The sequence below is a fragment of the Parasteatoda tepidariorum genome, chromosome 8 (genome assembly GCF_043381705.1).
Source record: "Parasteatoda tepidariorum isolate YZ-2023 chromosome 8, CAS_Ptep_4.0, whole genome shotgun sequence".
Classification (NCBI taxonomy): Eukaryota; Metazoa; Arthropoda; class Arachnida; order Araneae; family Theridiidae; genus Parasteatoda; species Parasteatoda tepidariorum.
The window spans coordinates 2,178,365-2,201,250 of record NC_092211.1 but is presented as its reverse complement, the minus strand read 5'-3'; the positions used below and the strand labels follow the sequence as shown (position 1 = coordinate 2,201,250).

Below are 22,886 nucleotides of genomic sequence, written 5' to 3'. Positions count from 1 at the left end.
CTGACTTCATACTTATTTTTTCTAAAAAAGATATTTAAAAAAAAGTTTCATGCAGGTTGCGGATTCATAAATATCTAGATAAAAATAAAATATTAGTCTGCCATTTGAAACATTAACAGCTATTTAAAATCATGTTTGGCATTAGCATGCACAAAAGGAATAGTTTGTATTAATTAATTTAGCATTTTAATGTTTTTAGAATGTTACAAAAGATTTAATGCAAAATCCTCATTGAAAACATTTTATTACAACATTAATACAAGATTGTTTAAAGTATAAAAAGAACAACATAAACAATGTAATTTTATATTAATAAGTACTTGCACCAAGAAATATTTTGATCATTCTATGAAATGAAGCTGTATTGGGAATAAGGGTGTTTTTACAATAAAACCAGTGACAGTTTACCTGTAAAAAAATAATGGTATAGCAATATCAAATATTCTTAATTTAAAGGATTGTCCGATTCAAGTTAATTATTTGTATGGAAATGTCCAAGTTGAAAAAAATATTGCATTATTAATTTTAAAAGAGAAACATGAAAAATGAGTGAAAACTATATAAATTTAAGAAGTATAATCAATACAAATATTACTTCAATAATTCAAAGGTAAGTAATGGAAATATAATTTTTTTAATAATGCTTTTTTTATTTTGATTCTGGTCTCACCTATCTTTACAAATATTGCTATGGTTAAAGAATTTCAGTTTAATTCATATTGGTTTTAAAATTAAGCTTACAGATTGTTTTGATTTTGCTTACAGATACTATACTATATATTATTATTACTTACTATTATTTACAGAGATTATTGCTTACAATATTATTACTTACAGAGTATATGACTTCACAGTCTTGATTAAAATTTTTTAAATTAGACAATCATTTCAGTCTAGAGCAAGTATTAATAATCCATTAACACTTAAATTGCATATTATTAATAATAATTTGTGTACTTAAAGTACAAAATGTTGTAAAATTAACTAGAAAACTATTTAAAATTATTATATTATATTCTTCATAAAATATTTTCTTTCGGTCAATTATTCAACTGCTAAAGAATTTATTCATATTATAAAAAAAAGTAATTCATTTAAAATTTCTGTGTAAATTATCAATTGTATACAGATAATCATATAAGGATTATAAAAAATTATAAGTGAAACTTTAAAATTTAAGAAATATAATACAAATACCTTATCAATTAAAGTTATTTCAATATTTGGAATTTTTATATAGCTTAAGAATTAAATTTTGTGTTAGATTATTTTTTAAGAAATAAATCCAGAAAATTAAACAAAACTTTGAAATAACATAAATGCCACACAGTGCTTCATTACACTATTTTGCATAACACACAACTTTGTGATATAACATGTTTTTACACAAAAGCTTAAGATTTAAATTAAGAGACATAGATGAAGCAAAAATGCAACATTTATCACATTATAATTTTATGCAATATAACTTTTAAAAGTTATCTTTTTGTAGCACTAAGTAGATATCCTTTATTTTGTATAATTCCCCTGAATTTAACAACCACTGAATATCGCACAATCCAAGCTCGTTTCCACTCATCTGGGTTTTTCACTCCTGGTTCTAAAATTTTCTTAAACATCTCATTTGGGAGTAAAACTGAAATAATCACACATAAATAAATATTAAATTTACATGCATAATTATCATATAATTATTAAATAGTTACACAGAAATCAAATATTCTTATAACAGATAACAGACCTGGCACATACAATCAAGATTATCCAAAATAATCCACTAGAACTTCAGATTATATTTATTCTCTATTCCAAACAATACTTTTCTGAAGAAATTACAAATTGACACAATTAAATAGATGAAAGTTCTAACTGATATTTTATTGAGTTTGACTCAGTTAGATTTAATAAATTGGCAACCAAAATTAAAGCCTTTTTCATTGCATGGTTTACAATTGGTAAAATTTATTTAAATCCCTAAAGCTCATTTAAATTGTTTACTTTTTAGAGTTACCACTCTAAATTGTAGCTAAAAGAGAAGATTTTAAAAGTTACTTTCAATTGTTTGTGGTCAAATTTACTTGAGGCCTTCCACTCTATAAACACTTAAAGACTAAGTACCTTCATCCACTGAGGTCAATAAAATTTAATACTTGGCAAAATAAATCGTGTTTCATGAGAAATCTCAATTTTTTCAAAATTATTGCTTTAAACCTTTTGCTAAATTCTTCAATTATATATAATGTTTTCTTCTAGCAAAAATAGAAGCTATGATGTTCAAATTAAACTATAAAAATGAATAAACACAGATAAAGCATCAAAAAATTATTAACTCCAATTTTTTTTACAAGAAACAAAACAGCAAATTTTAGATGTTTGACAGCAAAATGACAAAACTCCAATGAATTCATATAAAATATGATAGTCAATAAAATTAGTGAAAAGTAATTGTGAATATTTATAAAATAACTTGTCTAACAACAGAAAATCCAAAATATAAAATGCATTCCTCTAAATAAAATAAAAAAATTATAAAAATCTATATACGAGTAAAAAAATGGAATTTACTTTGATTAACTGAGACATTTAGTCTGAAAAACTTCAGGCTATACTTTTATGATAGAAAAATGCATTTCATATCAACTTTTAACCAACGTTAAAATACAGGGCTCTCGTAAAGCAATCAGAAGATGCCATGTAGCCTACAGGCTGGGGACCACTGTTATAATATAAAAATTATTTTTAAGTTATTTAATTACATGGTAAATAAAATGTGCATTAATGGGACAGGGTGATTAATTTTGTTTAAAAATAGTTCAGAAAAGTAAATGTACTAGGTGAATATATTTTTATAAACTTTATCAAAACGATGAGAAATGAAACTATCAATACTTATATCCTTTTGATTTTGAAATGAAAATTGACATGCTTTTTATCGACAGTTTTTTGTTACCTTTTGGATCATTATGCGTCAGAAGCTGTATATCATTTTCTTTAGCAAATGCAATCATTTCTGTTGGCATAACACAGCAAGATTCCAGATTTACTTGATTCACACTAGGTTTAACCTAATTATATATAAAGTATAAAATTTTCAGATTTATACTTCATTAAAAAAAGTCACATCAAAAATCAAAAACAAAAATAGTTTATAAGGCTAAAGCAATAATTCTGTAAGGCTAAAATCAAATAAAACACAGGAGTCAAGTAGGAAAAAAAAAGAGCAAGAAGGATATTTTCTTGCCTTTTTCATTTTTAAAAAAAGTATGTTTATTCTTTTTAATAGGAAGTCATATGATTATTTTCAAAAATCATAACATTTTAGTAAATATGAACTAGTTTTATATAATTTTAATTACGAAAATTTTGCATGAAAATGTCAAGGTTATTTTTATAAACTCATAATGCAGCAATCTCATCTTATAATGAATGACCTTTTACATCTGTATAGCAGGGGTCAATATTAAGTGTTGTTACAAGCATTCTTACATAATTCATTTCAAACAGTTGTAAAAATTGTTTGAATAATGTAGGATGTAAGTTAAAATTTTCATAATAACAAAAAATATTTCTTTGACTTAATTAAAAAAATAATTATGGCTTCAAACTTATTACTATTCACATTGAATCTAGTTAATGCTATTCTTTAATAGCATACATTACATATTTGAATTTTTAAGCAAATAAAGAGTTGTGTTAAACATATTTTGATAAGGATTTTTTTTTAAAGAACTTTCCCAATTTTAGGTAATTTTATAAATGTTTTAGTTTTTAAAGATTATAAAAAAAAGCTTAAGAAATTTCTATCTGGAACTTTCTATTGGTGAGATTATTGCATTCTCATATGTAACTCTGCAGCATTTTGCACGATATTATCAATTTCAGGCTTCATTTTCCATCCTCTGATATCAAACTGAATAATATCTTAATCATTTTATAATGGCTAATATAATCAAGAGTTCTTTGTCAGAAACTACTTATTTTATCATGATCTTGTAAAGTCCTGTGCATTTTGCATTTTGTCAATGTATATAATGCTTAAAAATATTTTTTGAGTGCTTAAAAAGTGCTTATTTTTTGTTGAAAGATTTGGCTACGCACCCTGTATAAAGGAGAGATAGTTGTATTCAGGTTTATCTAGTCACTAACAGTGCACACATTACAATATATTGAAAAGGATTCAAAACTTAATACTTTTATCTTAATATTTTAGCTCCAAATTTATATCTCATCATCATCAGTAGCTCGACAGTCCTGGGTGGACCCTGGCTTTCTCAAGAAGACTGCGCCAGTCCTTTCTTCTGCGTGCCACGGCTTTCCAGTCTCTGACCTTAATTGTGGTAAAGTACCTTTGGAGGCAATCCGCCCATCTCAGTCGGGGCCTGCCTCTCTTTCTAACTCCAGTTGGCCTTGCCAAAAAGATTCTTTTAGTTGTTCTGTCATCGTTCATTCTTACAATGTGTCCGGCCCATTTCATGCGCTGGATCTTATGGTACTTCAGAATGTCCGGTTCTCTGAATATCCTGTAGAGCTCAGAGTTAGTTCTCCTTCTCCACACTCCCTTGTCACACACACCACCAAAAATGGATCGGAATATCTTCCTCTCGAAAGCAGCGATGGTCCTCTCATCAGCTTGGGACAAGGTCCAGGTTTCAGATGTGTAAGTGAGAACTGATCTTATTAGGCTTTTATATATTAGCAACTTGGTGTCTCTTTTAATGTTGTCAGATTTAAGGAATTTTCTTATGCCATAAAAACACTTGTTGGCTGCAGTTACTCTCTTCCTTACTTCTGTGGAAATTGAGTTTTCGGAGTTGATTTCAGAGCCAAGGTAGGTGAAAGAGTTCACCTTTTCAAATTTATACTTTCCAATCTCGATGTGCGTGGAGGTATTGGTATAGTTGATACACTGCATATACTTTGTCTTACTTTGATTAATTAAGAGGTGCATTTTTTTGGCCTCTCTTTCCAGGTCCAGGAATGCCTGCTTTAGGTCTTTAGGAGTTTTTGCTACGATATCAATATCATCAGCATAGGCCATAATTTGAACAGATTTTGAGAAAATAGTTCCTCTAGTGTTAATTCCTGAATCTCTTACTACTTTCTCAAGAGCAAGATTGAAAAGAAGGCATGCTAATGCATCGCCCTGTCTTATGCCATTTTTTATTTCAACAGGTTCAGATAAGTTTCCCTGTATTTTGACTCTCAATTTGGTGTCATTTAATGTAAGGGATATAAGTTTCACAAGTTTTTCAGGAATGTTAAACTGTCTCAGAGCGTCGATAAGCAGTTCTCTATTAATGCTATCATACGCTGTTTTGAAATCAATGAAAAGGTGATGTGTATTGATTTGGAATTCCTTAGTCTTTTCAAGAATATGCCGGAGGTTATATATTTGTTCAATTGTGGAACGATCCCTGTGAAATCCACACTAGTAATCCCCTATGATGTTTTCGGCATATGAAGATTGTCTGGTGAAGAGTATATTAGAGAAGATCTTACAGGTAGTACAAAAGAGGCTTATACCTCTATAGTTAGAGCAGTCGAGGACATCTCCTTTCTTATGAATGGGACAGACAGTATTGAGCTTCCACTCTTGGGGAAGTATTTCAGTCTCCCACACTGATAGCATAATGCGGTGGATGTCTTTAATTGCATCTTTTCCAGCATTTTTTAGTAATTCTGGAGGAATGGTATCTGGGCCAGGGGCCTTATGGTTTTTTTAATTTTTTTATTGCTTCCACAACTTCAGCAGATGAAGGTGGATCGATCATTTCTTGATTGGTATTTTGAGAGAAGTTGGGAGCACTTGATGGGTGATCCATGTTCAGTAGGTCATGAAAGTGTTCTTTCCACCTTTCCATTATCTTAGATTTGTCACTCAGTATTTCCCTGTTCTTATTTCTGCAGAGAGCTGTTCTAGGTTTAAAATCTCTGCGACCAAGGTTGATCTCACGATAGAAAGCTCTGCTTTCATTTGATCTTTTGAGATGTTCAACATCTAGCAGTAGATCCTCGTGGAATTTCCTTTTCTTGGCCCGATGAACTCTCTTATATCTATTGATCAATAATTTGTGAAATATTCTTTTTATAATTTTGCGATTTAGTCCTTTTATGCCTTCAATACTCTTGTATTACTATACAACAATATCAGAAATATGAGAAAAGCATATTAAATATGTACAAATACTATATGCATTGAATACCTGTACATACCTTACCTGAGTCCATTCGTATAGAGTAGTAAGTTCTTTAGTATCCAAATCACTGATTCCTATGGTAACTATTTTTCCTTCAGCAACTAGATTTTCTAATTCAATCCAGAGGGGTTTGATATTATTTAAGTCAAATATCTCATCATTGGAAAGGGCAGGTAAAGATAAAATCAGTGAATCGATCATTTGAATACCTAGTGTTTCCATAGCTGCAACAGAAAATAAAAATTTTAATTAAAAAAAAAAAACTTTTTTAAAGAGTAAATTTAAAGTAATGAAACACATAAGTTAAAATTAATTGCTGTATTAGACATAAAGTATTATTTACAAACAAACCTTCCATGTTAAGAATATAAAATTTTGAGGAACAAAGTAGCAAATTTTTAATTAAACAAATCTCTAAATTTCAGTAAAAATTGCACAAAAAAAGATTTTAAATTAATATAAAAATAAACCATAGTCAGTAAAAAACTGAGCTAGATAATAATTCAAAATAAACTTAAATTATTAATCTCTAACTTTTATATACATGTATATAACGTCGTTGCTGAGTGGAAGGATAAAAATAGCTCTTAGGCAGGGAAAGAGGGCACAAAATCGTTGTGGTACTCAATAAAAGTAAGGGAATATCTTGCAAAGTAAATTCGTAAAATGTTTCCTTTTAGGGAATAAGGGAAAACTTAGTAATTATAACTGGTCTGTTAAATAGGTTCAGGAAAAAAGTCTTTCTCGCAAATTAGTTAAAGGCATAATCGCCAAAATGGTAATTAATGCATACTTGAACTAAAAATAGATTAAAAGACAGGATATGAATTTAAAGTGTGAGAAAGAGTGTTTAGTTTTGAATAATAAATTAAGAAAAGGAATAACATAAAAAGATTAATTGATATATATATATATACTCGTATATATATATATAANATATAAACATAAATCAACAAATCATACAAACTGAAAAAAACCCATCAGCACAAAACCTGGTGTTCAAAAAAGAAAAAATTAAAGTATGACTCGTATTAGATATTTCAACATAAATTAAGATATCACCATAACACACAACATAAAGGCTCCTTTAAAAGCTGTGTTATAAAAATTTTATCAGAAATTTCTAAATATACAAAAAAGCTCGAAAACAGAATTCTTAATAAACTCAATACAATTGATATGGAGGAAAGTTTTGAGGGCTGCATGCAAACTAAGCAAGGGTTTTCCAATTCAAACATCTATTTTTTTTTTTAAAGGAAAAATACTTTTGTGACCTTATATTGGAGACAAAAACCTGAAATTCGGTAGGTTTGATTACATCATAACCAGCACATTTTATCCAATAAAAAACACATTATAAATATACAGAAGAGATAAACTATGCATAACATTATTGATTATTTTTAAAATATGCACAACACTATTGCTGTCAGATGCAATCAGAAAACAAAACCCATTTCCAACTTTTTGAAACAATTCATAACTTTTGGATGATAGAGCTCTTTATTTGCTGATAATTTTTTACTTAATAATTGAAATAACAGCTACAAGAAATAAACAATACAGAACAAAAATTTTAATAAAAATTTCTTAATTTTCAATTAATCATTTTGAGAAACTTAGGAACTCAACCTTCTTTTTTCAATTTGTTTAATCCACTAATTCAATACATATTTCACAAGAATTCTCATTTCATTGAAAAAATTAAAACAGAACAAAAAATTAAAATAAAAAACACAGTATGTACACATTTTTCATAAAATATACAAGAATAGAATTTAACTTTTCATCATTTGTTTACACAAAGAAGAGAAAGCAGAAAAAGAAGAACCCTTTTCTCCTACATTAAGAGGAGTGGTTTAAATTTTTTTTCAGCAATGGAACTCTGATCTACTTTTGTTAACTGGAACCTCAATTTAATAAATAAAATTAGATAGCAATTGAGAACATATTAACCAAATTAAGACTATTAATTATTTTGAAAACATTTAGTGGAAAGAGATTTTTTTTTGTTTTATCGATATTCTTAAAATTTAGCTTTATGTCAAACTTTGAAGGTCTGGGAAGGGCATCCAGTCTAGTTATAAAACTGATCTTAGTATAGGTATAAATTTAAAAATTAAAATAATTCAATTAAAGTAAAATAATTTTAATTATGGTTTTTCTTGAGAGAAACCGCCAACCGCAAAAGAGAACCACCATAAATGTTGTCGGGAAACAAATTTCTCAATTGCTAAATTCAGCTTTTTTAAAAACTTTTTTTTTTTTTTTTTTTTACATAGAATTAAAAAGTTTGATGGGAAATACTAATGCAATTATTTGTAAAATCATATAATTTTCACAACTTATTCAATATATTATTGTCAGAAAATAGATATGGAAATTTCATACAGATTTAGATTAAAATTTTTCTTCAGAAATAATACTTTCTTTTTTTGCAAATAATTAAATCATAAATAGATTATAAATTAAATATGATTAGAGGTTTTAAAAGTCATCACTGTCTAAAAATAAAGTTCTAACTCTCAAAACCCGTTTGACTATTTCATGGAACCTAATTAGAAAATGAATCTAATTTACAAATACAGAAAAAGGCAGAAAGGTAAATTAATAATTAAAACATTAAATCAAAATGGAAAAGTGCCTAAAGCAGGTAAAACCAAATTTGCTTTATTTTAATTTAAATATTCAAACAAACAATTCAAGCAGGAAAAAGTAATAAAAAACATTAAAATATTCTTTAGGTTCTGTAAAACACCTTTTGGGAACCACTGATTTAGAGAATATCAACAGTATATGTATCTTAATAAGTAGTTATATATACCTTGGGATATTACACTTCTTAGAATTTCACAAGAGTAAGTTTCCAGAAATACTTTAACTAAAACAATAACAGAAAATAATCAGAAAAACATAAGATTAGTATTAAAAAGAAATGTATATATAGTGATACTTGACAAGTTGACCTTGATTACCAAGAATCAAATTTATATTATATAATTAAAGACAGGAAAACTTTTGTAACCTGATCACCTGTATAAATTTTACATTGATAGCCAAAACAATTACATACATCAAGAAGCATAATTGAATGCTATTTAAAACCCATCATAAGTTGACTATAAAGAAGAAACTTTTCCTGAAAATTTTCTTGTCCTTATAATTTATAGTCAAGTTTCACTGAATTAATAAAATAGTATTTAAAGCTAACCTAAACCTTTAGGCCAGTTGACCACATGAGAAACTATTTGGGTTTTATAAAATATGGGTTGATTGATATAACAAATCTCAAAATGATTATAATTCAAGTTTGCTTCTTTTACAAGTTGTTGCACAATACTGCAACATTGATCCTTTTAACTGATAGGTGTGAATTTGAATATCATGAAGCATTGTCAGCATATCATGAAGCATAGTATAAATCTATTTAAAAATACATTGCAATATTTTTTTAGCTTAACCAATTTCTATTATTTTNACAGTCAATTCGCTGTAACTCGAAGTACGATAACTCGAATATTACTATAACTCGATTTTTTTACGAAGTCCCGACCCTTTTATCTTCAATTTCATGTTAATTATTCTCGATTACTCGAATTTTACTCCCTTTAACTCGATTTTTTTTGGATCTTTTAAAGCAAAAAGAAAAACCTAGGAGCTGATATCTTGCCCCTTCCTTTGCAACACACACACAATGTCTTTCGCACTCTTCATGGAGAAGCTAAAGCTGTCCCTCTTGAAGTATGTGAACAGTGGTTAAATGAAACGTTACCAAATTTACTTCAAGGATACAGTTAAAATGATGTTTTCAATATTGATGAAATGGGTTTATTTTTTAAATGTCTTCCAAATAAGACTATGTTTAAGGATGAAAACTGCTCGGGGGTAAAATGAGCAAGGATCGTTTAACTGTCCTAGTTGGAGGAAAATACCGAAATCCCCGATGTTTCAAGAATGTAAAAACGTATTCTTTGGATTAGAAGTCTAACAAAAAGTTTTGGATGACATCAGTTTTATTTGAAGACTATGTAAGAAAATTGGATCGGAAATTCTTCACTAAAAAAAGAAAAGTAATACTTTTTATGGAAAAATGCACAACGCATAGTTATCTACCTAATTTGTAAGCAGTAAACTTGTCCCGCCAAACACAACAGCAAATTTGCAGCCGATGGACCAGGGTATTATAAAGTGTTTCAAACAGTCTTATCGTAAATGGTTTGTTAGAAAAATGATCTTAAATATTGTAAGTATTTAGAAGATTTGTAATTAATAAGCATTAATTAAATAATCCGACAACATTTTGAAAGTCCAAAACCGAAACTAACGGTAAGTCGAACTTCCGATACGTCGAAGTTTTTCGTCAGTCCTATCAGATTCGAGTTATCGCGAATTCACTGTATAAATCTATTTAAAAATACATTGCAATATTTTTTTAGCTTAACCAATTTCTATTATTTTTACATTGGATTTCTTTAGTACATCCCAAATAAAATTTATCAACATTCACAAAATCATATTCAATAATAATCGATAGGTATAATAATGTTCACAATATTATTTTGACGTTTTATAGAAAATGATGGCTGATATTATTGTATTCAATAACCCAATAGCAGTATTTACTGAGTCAATCTGCAGCACTATCTTTCAAAAAATTAAAATTTGTCTGTAATTTTAACACAAGCAAGTAGAGATTATTATTGTGAAAATTAAGCATTATCTAACAGATCTTTACCACAGAAAATGAATATAGTCTTTTTTTTTTTTTTTTGGTATCAAATTAAAGAAAAAAAATGAAAGGAAATCTATTCCTTAATTTTTAAAAAGATAAAAAAATCTTTTTTTTTTGTTTTGCTTTATCTTTAATTTTTATTTGTTTTTAGTTTTTTTCTGCTATTAAAGCTCAACTCCTTAGCCTTGTAATTTTGAACCAATCAAGAAGAGAAGGAAACTCCTGGATCAGTACCTCCAGAGGTAAGATTTGTTATGGGAACTTGGAGGATTTTGTAACTCGACAGATTTAATGTGCATCAGTCACAATTTACTACACGGGAAGACTTCGGCCGGCGAGGATCAAACCCACAAACTCTTGGACATGGGTCCAAGGCCCTACCAACCATGCTATCCCAGCCAAAAGTTTTCTGCTACCAGGTTAAATAGAAGCAATAATTCATAATGCTCGTAATATTCTATACATATTATAATTGTTAATTATCATGATAATGTCATGTTTGAGGCCCTTAAGTGTATAATCTGTAACTGGTGACTTGTATATAACTTGTATAACTCTGGCATTGTTCCTACACATTGGCTTCATGATTCCTAAGTATATGATTCATAAGTACTGAATATGATTCATGATTCATAAGTACCCTAAGAAAATATACATATTTGTTTTTTAAATTATAAGTTTAATATGAAATTTCACCCATTGTAATTCATAATGAAATTAATTTCAATTTTTAAAATATATGGGGTAATTGTTAAATTAAAGTTTTAAAGTCTAAAAATTTTAAATAATTTAATTACATTTATTTTTATTTCGCCTATTAATGTATAAGAAATATGTGAATAACATACCATTTATAAAAATAACATGGTATAAAAAGCGAAGACTTATTACCCTTGATAAGTTGACCACTAAAGCAATGCACAACGAATGGTCTACTTATTCAGATTTCAATATTAGATAAAAATATTATCTACACAAGTTTCAATATTATATGAAAATAACATGATATAAAAAAGCAAAAACTCCTCACCTTATATAATTTGATCACTAAAAAGGAGTTCCTAGCAAAACAAGTGGTCAACTCACTCAGAATTTAATATTATATAACAATAACATATTAAAATAAAATACTGTCACTTTTATAAGTTTTTTTTGTAAGTTGACCAATTAAACAATGCATTGTAAAGGTCAATTTACATAAGCTTTGCAGTATTATGTTTAATGATAATAATCATGTACTTAAGAAATAAAAATTACCAGATATTTTAAGTTCAGCACGATCAGATTTCTCTACCTTCATATCAGGATTGTTATCACAGAAAACAACATCAGAATCCTAAAACAAAAACTTGAAATGATTGAAAAAAGAAAATCATTCTTTTTATATGTTAGAAAAAACACATTCAAACTTACAAAATTATAGCTGGTATATATGCTTTTGAGCCACATCTGAAAAGCTCCACTGACACTATCACACACCTAAAAATAAATAAATTATGTATATATACTTTTTTTGTGTGAATAATACAAATTTTTAATAACGAAATGTTCTGTAACTTAAACTAATAAAAAATATTTAACAGGTTAAAATATGTAGCAAATTATTAAATTCAGTAACAAAGCTTTAGAAATATAAATCAAATTCATAAACTAATTATATGCGGATATTTCCGTATCGTGATCTGGAGCACCAACTACAATCCTCAAGGTGCCAAATAGATTTTAAACTTGCATTTTGTTTTTAATAAAAAAAAAAACAAAACATGTAGCTGTTTGCCTAGGGGTGGCTATGATTTATACCTTTCATGCTGGTCTCTTTCTGTGATGTTTGTTTTAGTTTCACGAGAAACCCTGCCTGGAAGTTTCCAAGACTTGGCAATTATTCAGCGACATATCACAATAGGGAAATCTCTCCAATTACATGATAACTTAGATATTGTATATATTTTTTTAATTTAATTAAATTAGAGAAATTTTAATAAAAAAACTGTTAAGAAATGTTTTGTAAACACTGACATATCTGAAAAGAAACTGATTTTAAAGAATGTGATTAGGCAATGTTTTCGGCTACACATATTGCGGGATTGAAATTTAATAGCCCTGCAGGATCCTGCATTTTTGTGGAATTAATTAAAAACAAGAATTAATTTGAAAGTTACAACTGGCAAAGAGAGAACTATAAAAAAAAAAAAAACAGCTTATAAGCAGATTGATATTCAAAATATAATACCAAGAAAATTATGGTCTTAAAAAGGCATTTCTTTAATTTTAAAAAATAAGAAAAGAAAAATAGTGAATCCAATGAGTCGTCACTTAGAAGAGACTGAATTTTAGTGACAAATAAATTGTTTGATAAAAAAGCTTTTTTTGACTTTACTGCTATATATAAATATCCACTCGAGTACTCATCATTTTTTAAGCTAAGAGTAAAGTTTTGATACATAATGCATAATCATGTAAGTCAATAAGAGAAATTCAAAATTGGAAATATAAGCACAAACATTTAGCGAAGTAAAAAATATGTATATAAATCTTAATCTAAAGAAGACTTTTTAAACAATTATTTAAACTATTAACTCTCAACATTCTGCAGTACTGGCAATATCACTATCAGTTGAGAAATAAGAGAAGTACTTCTGCGATCAGGGGATATTTTATTGTCAATTTTTATTTTAAAAAATTCTTCAGCAAATACAGAGAAATTTGAGAATATACAAGAAAACAAGAGATAGTTGTAAAATACAGGAGTCTTTGTTAAAAAGCAGGAGACTTAGCAATAATGATTTTTAATGATTTCTCTGTTCCATCATTTTCAGACTCTTCTTTTTCAGTGTCCTAGTTTTCATTTCCATCCTCAGATGAAATCTGTTATTTTACTTTCTCCCAGTTCAACATAAATATTTTTAAACTTTGTTGAGCTTTAAAAAGAGAGTCAGAGTTCATTCCCAGACCATTGGGTTGAACATAATTAAATTTCTTTTATTTCCAATGAGCTGCATTATCGGTCTTGCCGATGAGCAGACCTAGTGTGTTCTCCAGAGGTGATATCCACTCTTTCAGGACTACCACAATGGGTGAGATACCGTTGGTCATGTTAATTTGGACGTCTAGTTTCTGCCACACTAGATGGCAGCACCGAAACTCTATTTGGATGCTAAAGTGCACTAGGAATTTAATTTTGCCGGAAATGCCAAGAGCCAATAAGGCACCCCAGGGATCTTTTACATGCGACATGGCCGCTGAGGATTTTCTGCATCCCGAAACTCCGGTGTCTGGGCCAGGGATCGAACCCGCAGACTTGGGCTCAGAAGGCCGACGACAAACCAACTACGCCACCCGAACATGATTAGATGCATACTGCAAAACACCATTCGTATCCATTTTTGCTGCTAAATTTTAAGAGTCATGTTATGTACATATAAACAAAAGATCTTCAGCATTATAAAACAGGGAAATTCTTTTAGTTTCTGAATTTTGATTCGGCTGGATTGAGGTGAAAATCCTGCAGACCATTATGCAGGATTCAAATCCTACAGGATCTGGATATCATTCCCTATCTTGACTACTCTGCTATGTCTTAAAATAAGCTAGTTTTCTATACAACATTTGGGGATATTTCTGCATTGGTACCAGTCTGCATCAACTATAATCACCACAGCAGTATGCAAAAACTTGTTAAAATTTAAATTATATACTTTTTGTTGTTGTTCATTTTACTTTATATATGTATTTATAGTTTTTCTTTGTTCCATTTTAGATACTTCATGAACTCAACTAATAAGATAACTGTAGTTTCAATAGACAATTTACTATACTCAATAATAAAATTTTTTAAGAGAGCACTTAAACAGCCAGGTTCATAGTCAAACAAGTGGATTTTTAAGAATTCAACTCCTCAAAACTAAAGTAACTAAACAACATATTTTAAATAAATATTAATAAATTTTTCACAATTATGAATAGTTAATATAAGTTTTAAAATAAAATCCTAATTTTACAATATAATGTTAAGCGTAAAATAATCAAAAACTTGATTTATATTTAAAATATTTGTAGATAAACATGATTTACAAACTCAACCCCCCTGTAACAGGAAATTCTGGCTACGACATTCCAGTTATCAATATCAAAAAAGTAAGGATTCGCCGCCGTACCAGCTCCCATTACAGCCCTGCATAAATATGAAAATTATTTCGCCAATGTTGTATTAATTTCTTTATCATTTAAAACCTACATAAAGACGTTTTCTTAATAGAAATCAGTTAAAGAAACATGCAAGTACAATAAACAGTTTAAAATTCAAACCTCTTCACTAGGAGACTGCGTTGCTTTTTTCTTAAAATCTTTGGAACTTATTATATTCCCAGTATTAATAATAATTGTGTTTACTGATTCTGGTAACATTTCTCGCAAATTAATATAAATTTACAACTAAAATAGTATAATAAAGAGCTATGATTCCAGCGAAATTGTTTATGATACTCAATATCCTTGACACAGTTATGCAATCCGTCGCAACCTTGGTCGCAACATAAGAGAAAACGGCGAAATTGACTTTAATTAGACAATAGATTGATATATATATTTTCACTAAAATCTCCACAGGCCCATAAACAAAACAAAAGATCGTGATTGCGTAATTTTTGATGAAAGTTTTTTTTCTTTTTTGCTAAGTGACGGTGGCGCATATCTATTTATTTTTCATTTACCTTGAAAAGACAAAAAGATTTTTTTTGAACAGCAGAATATTTTGAAACTAAATAATGTTACAATTGCGTTTGACTACATTACAAAGTGATAAAAATTAATAAATTTTTTAATTTTAATCCCTGAAGCATCATCATCTGGCAACGAGACATTTTAGTTTATTGTTGCGGATTTGCGGAATCAAAACACAGGCCTCGATTGATTTTGGCTAGTATGTTGTTGTGGTTGACAGGTTGAATCGGCTGCTATAGCAATTTGTGCATTTTGATTAATATACTTTTCAAATGCACTTAAAATGTAAATATCTAAAATTTTTAATTGCGATCTCTGGATTGTATTAAATTGTTATCTTTGCAATAATTTCTGCTTTTTTATCGTTTTCAAATATTTAAAAAAAATATTAAGTGTGACAATCTGTTTCTTTGTGTCTTTCAATTTGATGAGGCTTTCCATTTCTTCCTTAAATTTCATGTGTTTTTCAACAAATAATCTATAAATCATCATTGAAGATGGGTTTTTGTTTGCAACTGAAGCTTTTGCTTTGGAAAAATTTTACTTTAAAGAAAAGAAAACCTGTAAGTAAAAACTTTTTTTGTGTTCTCAAAAAGCTATAAAATTATATTGAAATTTTAAAGGATAAATATTATTTTTGCTATTTAAATATAATATTTCAAACGTAAGAATGCAGTGAAACTCACGAAATATATATATGAATAATAATTTTAAAAAATTCCTTTATTTTATGTTTTTAATTGAATGGTGCTATATATTATTTTGTGAGAGAATTATTGTTTTAACTATCTTCTGTTATAACTTCTTGAGAATACTATAATGGACGCAATAAAATCAATTTATATACTTTGAAATTTAATAATAATTATTGGAAAATTTGGGATAATAATTGAAATGATGAAAGTTATTGTGATAGTTAACATGATAGTTATTATTTTCTCCCCATGTATCAGAAAAGCGCTATTAAACTAAACAAAGCTTGAAGCAAAAAGAAATTGAGTTATTTAATTGTGCTCCTGGTTTGATTAGGACTTTAGATTAATATTTGAAAAAAAAAAATATCATTTACTTTTTCTCTCTTTCTGTCTTTAATGTATAATAACTTAAGATGTTTTTCTCCGAAAAAGTGAAAACAATTTGTAGGAAATTTATTCTGATAATTATTAATAGTTTGACTTAATTTATTATTAAACCAATGAACTAAAAAGAGTTAGTATTTTAATTTAAATAAATTTTTTTATCTTAAATTTGTGAATCAAATTTTTTTTTCTTCCTGTAAAGGATGTATATACCTACAGTTAACTTTTGATATTCATTTTCAGTGTAAAACAATTATAATATGTATCAATAATTGTGTTATGACATATTGAAATAATAACTAGCATTACTTCAATATTCTTTATTCACTTTTCCAATTATTAATTTGCCTTCATTAATGAAAATTCATCACATTTATTTTTCTCTTTTAGATTGTTTTGATTTTTGAACTATTTATTCCATTGGTGCTTTTCTTCATCTTACTTGGTATACGTAAAAAACAACCAGCATATCCAGTAAACTCTTGTAAGTTTATTTATTTATGCTTTCAGGGTATAATAAAATTGTCTGTGCATTTATCTTAAAATTCTGTGCTTAACAAAAAATTAATTATTTAAATTTGATAGAGCAGAAAATATGTTCCACCAGAAGCAGTTTCAGATAAGCAATTAAAATATTAGATGTCTACAATATTATATTTACATTTTTATCTACTTATGATTTATGCCTGGTATTCTCAAATGAAAAAAACAGTATTGTTTATACATAATTATAAATCTTACCTTTTTATATTTTGAAATTATTTTATTTGATAGTTATAAAAAAAATTGGATAATATGTTATGAAATGTTTTTTTTTTGCTTCATATTTTAATATGTCAAAATACAAAACATGATTGAAATATTGCATTTCATGGATTGTTTTGCACAGCACGGTGTTGAATAGTTGTGTAAAATTTAATGAATAAAAGTAGGAGTACTTCAATCACAGATCATAATTGCCCGACTTTACACCGTCACAATTCAATTAATTTCGATCACTATAACACTTCTAAAATGCCTGTTCCTGATATTTTGCTCAAAAATTCAAATGATTTTTATCAATCATGCATTGAAATTTTGTAGGGTTGATAGCAAGAGATTTCTGACAAAATGGATATTTACATCACTGATTGAACTACATACAAACTACTTAAAATATACTGTGCAATTTAATGTCACAAAAATGACATTAATTTCTGGTTCAGATACTATATCACCAAAAAGATTGATTTCTAAAACTTGAAAAAACACAAACACTTAATGAATCATTTAACTTAAAAAATTTTTTTTATGTGATAAATGTCTTAGAAACAAATGTCTTTATATCTTTAAAATTTGACGGTTTTAAAAAATTTTATAGGATATTAGAAAAAAAAACTGTGCTTCCATAGCTTCCTTTTTTTTTTCTTTTTTTCTTTTTTGCATGAATTAAATAAAAATGACACTTTGATGTTATTACCAATAAGAAAATTTATATTTAACTGATACCCCTGTGGAGAACTAATGATTAACAAAACTGATTTTTGATTTGATAAAATTTGATTTTTTGATAAATATTTAAACATTGATAAAAATTATACATATTGCATATTTGATAAAATATTTTACTACATCAATGTTTTCATCAAAGAGATTTTTATAAAGCTGTAACAAATTGGACACAACTATGAAATTATTTGGCAAATAAGCGCAGGAGATTTTTTATTTTTCTGAATTAGAGATTGTAATAAAATAAACTGCATATTTGATCATTTTAGGTGTATTATATTAAGTGTTTTTGTTTTTAATATATATAATATGTATTCTGTAAATGTGTTTTTTAGCCAAATTTTCTGTCTATCCGTTGCCATCAGCTGGAGTGATTGCAGTTATGCAAGCATTTTGTGACAATGGCATCAGATCTGAAGATGGTTTTTCACATTTTCCAAACAGCACGTAAGTATATTACTGAGTCTTTACTTCTTCATTTTGATGTTTTGTTTTGTACAGCTATAATAGCATTTTTACACTCACCCACACACATATATATGTATATACAGTGAAACCTCTCGTGAGCGACCACTCTCTGTTCCACAGTAAAATGGTCATTAATGGAGGTTGGTCCTTCTTAGAGATTACCTCCATCATCATCATATCTGGCTAGACAGCCCAGGGTGGGCCAGTGCCTTCCTTTGAATTCGAATCCACTTCTCTCCATTACCTCCATTGACTTCAAAATGTTATCAAAGGTACATAATTTTTTGAACGCAATTTTTATCAGTCTAAATTTTCTTGGTGCGAAAATGTCACTTTTGTTGTTGGCATCACATAAACCAAGTTGATGAATAAAATTTAGCATCAATTAAACTGATCGCTTCTGATATAATTATGAGTAAAGACAAATTTACCAATTATGAATGATAGAACTATTTTAAATAAATAAACTATTATGTTTTTTGTTTAAATTTGCATTTAATTTTATATCATAAAAATTAGTTACCTTTTAAAAATTTGAAGAGGTTTGTTTGTTTGAAATGCTTAGTTTTCTCTAAAATAACATAAATTTTTTTATTCAACTTTCGACTCTAAAAATAAATTTTTAGAATAGAGATGTTTAAAATGAGCTCGCTAAATAAGAACTTCACTTAAATATTTTGAATACATTTTAATTTACTTATTTGTTTTGTTTATATTTTTTTGTTTTGGTATTTTTTCCATGTTTCCTTATTTGACCTTTCCCATATTTGGTGCAGAGGTTTGCCCGATCACTGGGAGAGGTTTTGATGGTCTCTCCTGAAGGTTTTCTTCAACACAAAGTCTATGGAAAAAATTCAGTGCTTCTTGAAAGTGGTCATAAGTAGAGGAGGTCACTACCGAAAGGTGGTCTTTTGGAGGTGTCACTATATGTATATATATATATATGTATGTGTATATATACATATATATATATGTATGTATATATATTAANATCCGGAATAGCGATGGTCCCGATCGTTCCGGATAATCGGTTCCCTACTGTATATATATATATATATAAACATTTAGTTTTGCAGTTAAAATAAAATTTTTATAGTTATAATAGCATTTTTACAATTTTAGTAACATTTTTAACTGTTATAATTGCATTTTCTGTTATGATAACATTTTGTCTTGATAATTGCATTTTCACAGTTATAATAGTATTCTGTAATAGTGACCGATTGCTAGTGGTTAGTATATCTAAAATGATAACTTTTTTCAAACTGAATTCAACTCCTTGTGATATGGGTAAATTGTCCACAAAGTTTTCTATTTCATATGCCTGAAATGCCTCTTCTTTATTTTTAGGGTTACAGAATTTTTATCAAAGTTGAACAATATATCCCATAAAAATAACTTCTTCAAACCAGACTTCACTCCTAGTGATATGGATGAAATTCCAGATATTTACAAATCAATTGTGGAAGACCCAGTTGCAGTTCATGACAGTTTCGCTCGAGCTGCTGGTATAATATTTTTGTTGTAGATTTTTAACTCTGACATTTAAAAATATTTTCATAGGAATTCTTTTCACATTATATCTTAAACAAATATATGAACTTTTTAAATAAATAGTTGTATCAAATTAACTTTTAGGTTGGTAGGTAGGCACTTTACTTAAGTCATTCTAGAGCTGCACAATGGTCTGGGAAACGTCCCTGAGGAGGATCCAAAAACATGCCATCACAATTTCATTCCTCTGCAGAGGGGATGGCAACCCTGCTTTGGTAACCCGATGACCTGTGTGCGAAAGCGAGCACTTTATGGTAGAACAGTTTAACAAGGACCGATACCGTGCACCCTTGGTCCTTAAGCAGGCTGATCAAAGTTGTCATCCACCTGCTTACTGACCGCAGCCAGCGATGCTTGACTTCGTTGTCCTACTTGGTTTACGATCAGTCATCTGCGGAACCATTTAGCCTTTAGAGGCTCATTTTTTTGAAAAACAATTTTTACTTATTTTTAGAATGGAAATGGTACATTTTAACTGAAGCAGAAATAAATCACCAAAAAACTAATAAATAACTAAAACAATTACTAATATTGCAATTAAGCAAACTATTAATAATGCAGGTCTTATGTCAGACTCAGTCTGACATAGGAGCTCAACGGCAAATTTATTATGTTGGAATGAGTCTCACATAGGATGGCAACAAGAAATTTTAAATTTTGGAATTAATCTGATATAGGACTGCAATGAAAAATTTATGATCTTTGAATGACTCCAATATAGGAGTACATCAGGAAATTTATTATGTTGGAATAAGTTCAACTTAGGACTCCAAGGGATTAATCAATTTATTTACTTTTTTTTACTCCGAGTTTTTTTTATTTTATTGAAATTAAAAAAACACTTTTATTTTTCTAATAGATAATTTTCTTATTATTATTCACCTGAATGGTGATTGTTTTCTAAATATTTCTATAGTGGATGTAATAAGTGCATTTCAAAATTCGTTTTTAATTGCTTAATAAGTTTTTTTTTCAATGTTTCCTATTTTTACATTGCAGAATGATTTATGTTTTATCAAACTGCAATATTTTTTTCTTTTTAGATTTGCAGATTGGTGATTTAATTTACAATAGATCTGAATTCATCGATATATTATCATCTAATTTTTCATTGCCAAAACAAGATTTGGAAATATTTCTGAACTCCTCTGTTGATGCTGAAAAAGTACATGTCTTTTCATTACATATTTCCTTCATCATATATTTTTTACCTTATATATTATAACAGTAACATCAATAACACAGAGCTGCCTATATGCAGCATTGCAGGACAAAGACCGAATAAAAATGGACAGTTTTAGAGAAATAATAAGTCAATGAAATATTCCAAGACAATATTCCAATACATTCTATAAGTCAATGAAATATTCAAAATATCTTTATAAGTAATCTAATCTCGTTTATATCATTCTTTCACAGACTTTCACAAATCTTCTAAAAATATAGAATATAAAACAGAAACATAAATAATCAAACAAAAACTTTTATAATTTGGATGACTAATAACTGATAAGTTTAATATGTTATCTAATTTTTAATATATCAGCCCTTAGATAAAAGCATCGGTGCCACTGATAAGTGATAGTACAAGAGGCTCTTTTTTAGACCATCTGGAATTTTTTCTAATCAGCATATTTTGGAAATTTTCTTTTATCATTCTCCTTATCATTATTTATCATATTATTTAAAATATTCTTCTTGAATTATTTTCAAGAAGTTTTCAGTCAATTCAGTAAATTTCAGGAAACATAATTTTATATTAAAAGTCAAATAACCATTTAAAAATTCAATATAAAATTTTAAATTTACCTTATTTTTACTAAACCTTCATACAATTTGTCAAATGAAAAGTAAAAATCAGATCAGGTATCCTTAAATTCATTACTTGATTTGGTACACATTGCTATAAAGGAAAGATTATATTGAACTGCTAAGTTATGTGTTAAATAAAGTAATGAAAAAAACATAGAATATTATAGACAAGCTTTTGTATGTATAATTGAAGAGGGAATGGTTCTATATGAAGATTTCATTATACATTTTTGAAAGATGGAAAAAGATAACATTGTTATCAATGTTTGTGTAGAGCTGTACTGAACACTATCATTTTGAATTAATATTACCAGGCAATTATTAAGTCACAACCTGATTAAATGTTCATGAAAAAGAAAATTTTTGAAATAAAATGTAATCAAAATTTTATTTTTTTGCATTTAAAAAGATAAAGTTTTAAGGGCTTTCTTAATTTAATGATAATTGTTTTAAATTGTAATTATTATAATTATTTTTATAATTTAAATGATGAAGTTATTTATCTTTATCAGTTCTTCAATAAATGATGAACTTAATACTGCAATATATGATGAAGTAATGACACCATTAAAAGAAAGTTCTTAAAATTAAAGTGAAACCTTATATTATTGATAATTTTTTAAAGTTAGCCTTATTTTTGTTTGCCACGCCAAAATATATTTGCTGCATCCGCTTCTGTGCTACTGTAGTTCTGCTATCTGGTTTATGACTAGGAGCTACATATTTTGACTTCACTACGTGATTTTTTTTATCTATTGGAAAATAATAATTTATCATCTTCGTTTATATAATCATAAAAAAGTAGTTGTGTGTGCAAAACAATAGTTAATTATTTCC

General features: G+C 27.9%; 2 protein-coding genes across 3 annotated transcripts in view; one reads left to right on the top strand and one right to left on the bottom strand.

The window, feature by feature from the left end:
• Positions 1-225: 225 nt before the first annotated feature.
• LOC107438541 (Glutamate-cysteine ligase modifier subunit) lies at positions 226-15,778 on the bottom strand. Of its 2 annotated transcripts, none has more exons than XM_071184410.1 (7): positions 15,639-15,778; positions 12,343-12,408; positions 12,187-12,265; positions 9,022-9,078; positions 6,219-6,421; positions 2,951-3,065; positions 226-1,636 (listed from the first exon to the last, which is right to left on the bottom strand). In XM_071184410.1, the coding sequence occupies exons 2-7, from the start codon at positions 12,376-12,378 to the stop codon at positions 1,479-1,481; spliced, it is 648 nt and encodes a 215-aa protein (XP_071040511.1). In that variant the 5' UTR covers positions 12,379-12,408; positions 15,639-15,778; the 3' UTR covers positions 226-1,478. The 2 variants fall into 2 exon arrangements, with proteins under 2 accessions (XP_071040511.1, XP_015906339.2); XM_016050853.3 differs by lacking the exon at positions 15,639-15,778 and adding an exon at positions 15,235-15,581.
• A 13-nt stretch (positions 15,779-15,791) lies between these two features.
• LOC107438538 (ATP-binding cassette sub-family A member 2) overlaps positions 15,792-22,886 on the top strand; it is a 71,029-nt gene continuing 63,934 nt past the window's right edge. Inside the window, exons 1-5 of the mRNA XM_043048194.2 lie at positions 15,792-16,211; positions 17,118-17,211; positions 18,551-18,662; positions 20,034-20,191; positions 21,281-21,402. Coding sequence (XP_042904128.1) covers positions 16,146-16,211; positions 17,118-17,211; positions 18,551-18,662; positions 20,034-20,191; positions 21,281-21,402 — 552 coding nt within the window. The 5' untranslated portion in view covers positions 15,792-16,145. The remainder of the gene's footprint in view (positions 16,212-17,117; positions 17,212-18,550; positions 18,663-20,033; positions 20,192-21,280; positions 21,403-22,886) is intronic.

What these genes read in the sequence shown, in the direction of transcription:
- LOC107438541 (XM_016050853.3), bottom strand. Translation starts at nt 15,333, where the DNA reads ATGTTACCAGAATCAGTAAACACAATTATTATTAATACTGGGAATATA. An exon ending in CGCAGTCTCCTAGTGAAGAG is followed by an intron (nt 12,409 to 15,234) that starts GTTTGAATTTTA and finishes ATTTATTTTTAG; the next exon opens with GTGTGTGATAGTGTCAGTGG. An exon ending in GACGCATAATGATCCAAAAG is followed by an intron (nt 1,637 to 2,950) that starts GTAACAAAAAAC and finishes TGATTATTTCAG; the next exon opens with TTTTACTCCCAAATGAGATG.